At 42.0% G+C, this 7,369-nt stretch overlaps 1 protein-coding gene across 1 annotated transcript in view; it reads left to right on the forward strand.

Annotated features, from left to right (window-relative positions):
* Positions 1-320: 320 nt before the first annotated feature.
* Positions 321-7,369, forward strand: part of Hectd4 (HECT domain E3 ubiquitin protein ligase 4) — a 187,571-nt gene continuing 180,522 nt past the window's right edge. Inside the window, exon 1 of the mRNA XM_010604495.3 lies at positions 321-566. Coding sequence (XP_010602797.2) covers positions 321-566 — 246 coding nt within the window. The remainder of the gene's footprint in view (positions 567-7,369) is intronic.

Consider the following 7,369-nt stretch of genomic DNA (forward strand, 5'->3'; position numbering starts at 1 on the left):
AGGCCGCAGTCTGCAGCCCTCGCGCCTCCTCGGGCCTCGCGCCCGCCTGCGCGCTCGCCGGGCACTCGTCTGCGGTTTCATTTTGAACCTTCGGACCCGGGCGGTCTCGAGCCCTTCACCCAGCACGGCCTCTGGTACCCGAGGGAGGCGCCGTTTCTCCTCCCCCTCGCGCCCCCTGGACTCACTTCCAGGGCACACCCAGCCTTGGGGACATTTGTATTCCAATGTTACAACCCTTCCCCTTCTCTCCTTCCCCAGTCCTGCGTGGATTGTGTGCGTGTGTGTTTGGCAGAGGATGCAGTGGTAGCTGCCAGTCCTCGATGGGCGATCCGGCAACTTCTGTGTGTCGTGCCTCCGACAGACGCGGGGCCTTTGTCAGGGAAGCAGGCGACAGGGGTGCCACGGCGGCCCTCCGTGCGTTCCCCGCCGATTGTCCCGGCGCCTTAGGCCTCGGGGCCTTTTTGTGCGTTCCCCCGTGTCCTCTGGGGTCGCAGGTTCGGGAGCCGTGGCAGGTGCAACAGATCTCAGCAGTTGTGCTGCTGGGGCTGGGGGCAGAAGGAAACCGGGTATGCTCGGTAGACGGGAACTTCCCCCCGACTTCGCTCGGTTTTGTGTTTTCCCAGAGGTGGGAAGACTGGCAGTGTCGTTTCATCGAGGCCGCGGGGTGCTGACACTGCGCCCCCTCCACTTCGGGGGATGACATTTTGATGTGGAGGTAGCATCAGGAGTCATGAAATTCTTATAGTCGCAAGGAGGACTCCCTGGGGTAGTGCGCAGAGAGGATGGCCTTTCTCTGGCTATAAACGGAATGCGAGACATCTTTTGTGTTTTTGCGGTTTTCAATGCGCTTTGCCTTTCAGCATAAGAAACATTTATAGAAATAGATTAAAACCCATTACCGTGTGTTTCTGGAAACGACGGTGATTGGATCGCGTTGGCTGAGACAGTTGGACGTGCTTGAGATGCGAATACGTTCCAATGTATTTTTGTGTCTGGTTTTGAGGTTGCTTCAGCATTTCCGTTTTGAACTCTTTAATTGACTTCTTTTACAATCTGCCCACCAAAGCCGAGAAGATCTAGGTTGGTAGGGAATTCCTAACATGGAATAGGAATTTTGTTATGTCTCATTTGGGCCTAGTCTATAAAAAGCAAGGTGTGTCTGAGTGTCTTATCTGCTGAAAATTCAAAGGGCATTAACGCTGTAATGGTGAGATCTTTTAATTAAATTGGTTCTGCTGGAGGTGGGAGGTGGATGCTTTTTGTTCCTTGGAGACTGAGTGAAGTTCAAGAAACCAACAATGTTTTAAAATATATAATATATACAATCTATAAGTATATGTAATTTATTTATTTTTATAGTTAGTTAAAATTCTTGAGGTATTAAGTTGGGTTTCCTAAAATGTTTACTCTGTATGGTATTGAGTGAATGTGAAGAATGATTTTTAAAAATAAATTCTAAGGTTTGGTAGATTTAAAATTATTTTTGAACATTTATGGTCTAACCTCTCAGAAACTAATATGTGTAACATTTATGACTGGCAGTAGTGAAGAACTTCTTCACTTTTTTATTTCTTTCCATTTTCTATGCAGGCTGCGTAGTATCTGGAGAAATAGGTATCGAAAAATGTTCTGCAGCTGTTAGATTAGTTTGTGTAGATATATTTACATTTGATTGTTTAATAATAATAATATCAGTTAAATCCTGCTGTTTCGTGTTAAGACATTCTCAAAAGACCCTCGGAGCTAAATGTTGTTACTCACTGTAACAATTGGATAACTTGTACCCATTGCCCGGTTAAGGCGAGTAAAGTACAAAGTCGCTGTGTGTTATCCAGAGCACTGGAGAGCCTGGAAATTAACTCAATTCTGCTCATCTCAAGTATGTCTGCTCCTAATCATAATACTTTTCTGTTGCCATGCAAGAGTGGGATTTGTATTTGTAATTTTTTGTTTTTAGTGATGCAGGTTATCAGATCCAGGGCCTTGCTGACCGCATCCTTTCCCACTGAGCTACATCCCTAGTCCTGATTTTTTTTTTTTTTGAAGACAGGGTCTCACTGCATAGTTGAGACTGACCTGGAACTCACTATGTAGTCCAGGCTGGTCTCAAACTTGCAGCGATCCTCCTGCCTCAGCCTCCAAGTGCTGGGATTACAGGCATGTGCCACCAGGCCCGGCTCCTGCATTTTCAATTACTTTAAATTTCATAAATTGCTATTGTTGGAGTAATAAACAAGTACTATTATTTCCTTCCGAGCAACTATTCATGTTAGAATAAGGTTAGAAGTTCATCCTTTTTGTTTTTTAATTCATTTTTTCAAATGCTACCACTTCTTCAAACTATACCCTTTCAAGCCTGTCCTTCCAGTGGACATCTGGGCGAGTAATGACTTTCCCCACCCCTGGTACTGGGAATTGAAGCAGAGGGTTGCACTGAGCTACATCCCCAACTCTATTGACTGACTGACTGACTGACTGATTTAGATAGGGTCTCAGTAAATTGCTCAGGCTGGCCTTTAACTTGAAGTACACCTGAGTAGCTGGGATTACAGCAAGTGCCACCACACATGCATAATGGCTATGCTTATATAGTGTCCTTCAGTTAACAATTTTGGATTATGAGGCATGAGACTCAAACTAGCTTGAAAAATTTATATGGTAACCTTGATGCATAAGACTGGCATAGAGGACCAGGGATTTAGCTCAGTGGTACCACACCTGCCTCATAAGCACAAGGTTCTGAGTTCAATCCCCAGTACCAAAAAAAAAAAAAAAAAAAAAAAAAGACAAGACTGCGATAGAGTTACAAAATGTTATAGCATTCTAGAAAGAAGTTATCTGAGATGAGAAGGGTTTATAACTGGTGGCTGGAGCGTTGATGCTTGTAGTAGTGACCAGACCTGGGCTTTCTGGCCTTTGAATTCCAGAGTTTTTTTCACTACTGTGTGAAGTTAAATGTCATCTAAAGAATCCATTCTAAGAAGTAGTCCAACAGTGATTTAATGTTTTAATTTAAGAAGAGCAGAGAATTTGAATTAAATTTTTCTTCCCATTATATGCAGATGTTTTTTTAAAAAATAAGTAATATTTAATCAACAAATTAATGTAGTATTTGTGGAATTCAGAAGTAAGCTGGGTTTCCATTGTCCTGGATGCTAGGGATACAGAAGTGGATGAAGTAAAATCCTTGTCTTCAAAAAGCTTAATTTTAGTAAGAGGATATCAAAATAAAAAATAATCAAATATATGCCATACATGGTCATTCCTCAGTGTCCTTCCAGCACTCACTGATACCCACTGATGCCCTTATGCGAGATGGTGTTGTATTTGCATATAACCTATGTCATGCGCCCAGGTAAATCATCTCTACTATATCACTTAGTATAATGTGCATACCATGTAAATAGCTGTTGCGCTGTATTGTTTAGGGAATGATGACAAGAACAGAAAGTGAGTGCGTGTTCTAGGCCTAACCACATGGTACAAAAAGGAGATGTGAGGGGAACAATGATTAAACATCTGGGGTAGGGGGAGCCTGAGGAGCTTGGAAATAAATGGTGGAGGCTACAGAGGCACAGGATGTACTTGCACATCACTTCATTTGCTAAGATTCACTGTAGTGCCTGATGCAAGACAAATTCAAGTTTTGCTTTTTTGGAACTTTCTGAGTTTGCCTTTTCCTATTTTCATCCATGGTTGTGTGAATCCACCCATATAGAACCCACAGATATGGAAGGTTGATTGTGTGTGTGTGTGTGTGTGTGTGTGTGTGTGTGTGTGTGTGTGTGTGTGATGGCAAATGGTAGTCTTGTGGAGAAAAGAGTGCAGCTGGGTAAAGAGGTGGAGAGTAGTGAGAGGTTCTTGTTTATACTGGGTGAGCAGGCAAGGGAAGCCCTGGGTGGCTTTGGAGCAGACACCTGAGAGAAGAAGGGGGTGCACCAGATGGCTTCTGGGGAAAGAGCAGACCACACAGAGGACAGCAAGAGCCAAGTCCCTGAGAGCAAGGCATCCTTTGTGTGTTTGACACTTTGAACCCTTACACAGTAAGCAGAGACGGAGCTATCTTTATTTTTATTACTGTGAATTGAACTCAGGACCTTGCACCTGTCAGGCAGGTGTGGTGCCACTGAGCTAAATCCCTGGCCCATTTTTAAACTTAGTTATTTTTACTCTTTTTCTCTTATTCTTTTTCAATGGAGCGGGAGGCAGTGTTGAGGATTGCACCCTGGGCCTTGTGCATGGTAAGCATGTGCTTTTACAGTGAGTGACACTCCCAGTCCCTATTTTTATTTTAATTCTGTCGCAGTATTGCATTTCATAGAATATTGGTTTTTTTTTAATAAATGAAGGGAATTTAAAAGAAAAACAACAGAGGGAGAGAGAGGCAGACTTGACCTGACCAATATATCTAAGACATTCCATTTAAATTCAAGCATTTTAGTTAATTTTTCGCTCCACCCCCGCTTTTATCTTCTTCAGTGCCAGGGATTGAACCCAGGGCCTTATGCATGCTAGGCAAACATACTACCACTGAGCTCTATCTCGAGCCCCGTTCTCATTTTTCATTGTTTGTTTATAAGTGCTTACTCTTCCCTGCTGCACAAAACCACACATACCTTACAATTCATAACTACTCCAAACTGGAAACAGTCCAAATGTTCATCACCAGGTGAATAGGAAAACAAGTGTGGTATGTCTGCATAGTGGAATATTACTCAGCAGTAAAAATTAATGAACTGTCAATACATTGATTTATGCCTAGTGGAAAAAGCCAGCTAAATGAGTGCACACTGTATTCTTCCCTTTATATGAAAATACAAACTAATCTAATAGTTTCCTGGAGATAAGTAGGAAGGAAATGATGAGAGGAAGGGACTACAAAGGTACATGAGTGTATTTTTACGGTGACACATATTTCTGTTTGACCTTTGGTGATAGTTTTACAATCGTGTGTATTATGTCAAAGCTAAGCGGGGTGTGGTAGTGCATACCTATAGCACAGTGGGAGGCTGATGGAGTAGGATTGGTAGTTCAAGCCCAGCCTGGGCAATGTAGGTGACTTAGCTGGGATTGCATTTGGAGCTGATCAACTGCAGTTGTCCAGGCTTTAGTCCTTTTGACACACTCACATAAAATTTTTTTCCTCATTAAGTTTATTGGTACATTTTAGGAATACAATACAGTTACATTCATCATTGGAATCTTGTACCTTACATGATGTGTCTTGGTTCTTATTTTTTCCCCATTCCCCTGTCCTTCCTTCACCCTCCCACCCTTCCCTATTTATAGAGACTTTGTTTCTATTTTTTCCCTTTTCTTATATTTTTTCTTTCCCTTTCTTACCTTTCCCCCACCCTTCCCACTTTCCCTACATTTTTAGGTGTTTTCTTCCTATTATGCAATATCAATTATACATTTTGATCCTATTTATACTTTTAATTTTTAACAACAGAGAAACTATCAATATTTACACGTGTGTCCTATTAATTTCACTTAAGAGTATGGCCTCAGTGTGCATGCACTTAGCTATAAATGTCTCTAGTTTCTCATTCTTTATGGCTGAGTAGTACTCCATTTTATAAAAAAGCCACATCTTCTTTATCCAGTCTTCAGTTGATGAGCAGTTGGGCTGTTTCCAAGTTTTATCTGTTGCAAACTGTGCTGCTGTTAGCCATGGGTGGGTATATATTGCTGTGGTATGTAGAATTATTGATATTTAGATATTTGTTGGTCTGTTTTCAATACCACCAGTGTGTTTGTCCTCTTGCTAAGTCTTTTTTTTTTTCTTTTTTCTGGTACTGGGGATCAAACTCAGGACCTTGTGCTTATGAGGCAGCTACAGTGTCACTGAGCTATATCCCTGGCCCTTGGCAAAATCTTTTGGAAAGCATTATTGTACTTTTATAGAATTTTTGATTCTATCTGTCTATTTATTGTTTTTTTGAGACAGAGTCTCACTATATAGTGCAGGCTGGCCTTGAACTCGGGGTAATCCTCCTCAAGTGTGTGCTACCATGCCAACAGAATTCCTAATTCTTTTTTTTTTTTTTGGTACTGGGGATCGAACTCAGGACAGAATTCCTAATTCTTGATTTAGAAGAGTTAATGAATAAACTGCACCTGTTCACCATAGATTTCTTCCCATGTAGTCAGGGAGCCCTGGATGAAGAGACTGTGAGTCTTAGTGCAGTGAGTGTCCTGTGAGCTTGGGCGAGAGGCTCTGTGGGCTCATAGGGTAGTGTCTGGTGGTCCTGAGATGTGGGAATAAGGATTTGAGGACCAGGAGGCAGGACTGCCCAGAGGGGAAAGTCACAAGCAGGAGTCACTGGGTTTAAAATTCTAGTTCCGGCCCTTACTGGCCGTGAGAGCTTGGGCAAGTTCTCCACTCTCTGTCATCCCTGTTTTCTTCTGGTGCAGTGTCTTTGTCATCACTGTTACCACTTCTGCTACCACTGTGACAGCCACACAGTTTATTTTGAGCCAGGCTCTTGGCGAAACACTTCACATCCATTATCTCATTAATCCTCACAAAAACTTATGAGATTTTTATTATTATTACTATTACTATATGTATATATTTTAACAAATGAGGAAATTGGCACAGACAAAAGTTAAATTACTGAGGGCCAGCGATTTAGCTCAGTGGTGCTGCCACTTGCCTCACAAACACAAGGTCCTGGGCTAGGAATTTAGCTCAGTGGTTCGGTGGCCTGCCTCGCAAGTGCAAGGACCCAAGTTGCATCCCTGGTACCACACACACAAAAAAAAACAAAACAAAAAACAAGCACAAGGTCCTGAGTTCAATCCCCAGTATTAAAAAAAAAAAAGAAAAAGAAAACTGAAGTTAAATTATTTGACAAAAGTCCTACAGTTAATGGCAGACTGAGGCTGAAACCACATTCCAGCCCAGGGTTTATGTTCGTAAATAATTGTTACACCATCACCATTTTTTTTTGTTTATTTGTTTTTTGAGACAGTGTCTCACTGTAATAGTTGAGACTGACCTGGAACTTACTATGTAGCCCAGGCTGGTCTCAAACTCACAGCGATCCTCCTGCCTCAGCCTCCTGAGTGCTGGGATTATAGGCATGGGCCACCACGCCCGGCAGACCATCACCATTTTACAGAGGGGAATGATGATGGGGTTAGTGTAAGAATTAAATACGAATGGAGATGATTATGTATTTAAAATATAGTGACTTTTTATAAGGTGTTGCTGGAAAGTTTTATTATGCATATCAGTCAGTTGCTCATTGTAAATGAAAGCAAAAGTATCCTGTTAACAGGAATTATTTTTTGGGGGGGATCTATCAGCAGAGGTAGATATTTATTTATTTATTTGGCTTTTTGAGACAGGGTCTCACTACAT

Source organism: Fukomys damarensis, unplaced genomic scaffold, assembly GCF_012274545.1.
Source record: "Fukomys damarensis isolate Sample0158 unplaced genomic scaffold, DMR_v1.0_HiC HiC_scaffold_12, whole genome shotgun sequence".
Classification (NCBI taxonomy): Eukaryota; Metazoa; Chordata; class Mammalia; order Rodentia; family Bathyergidae; genus Fukomys; species Fukomys damarensis.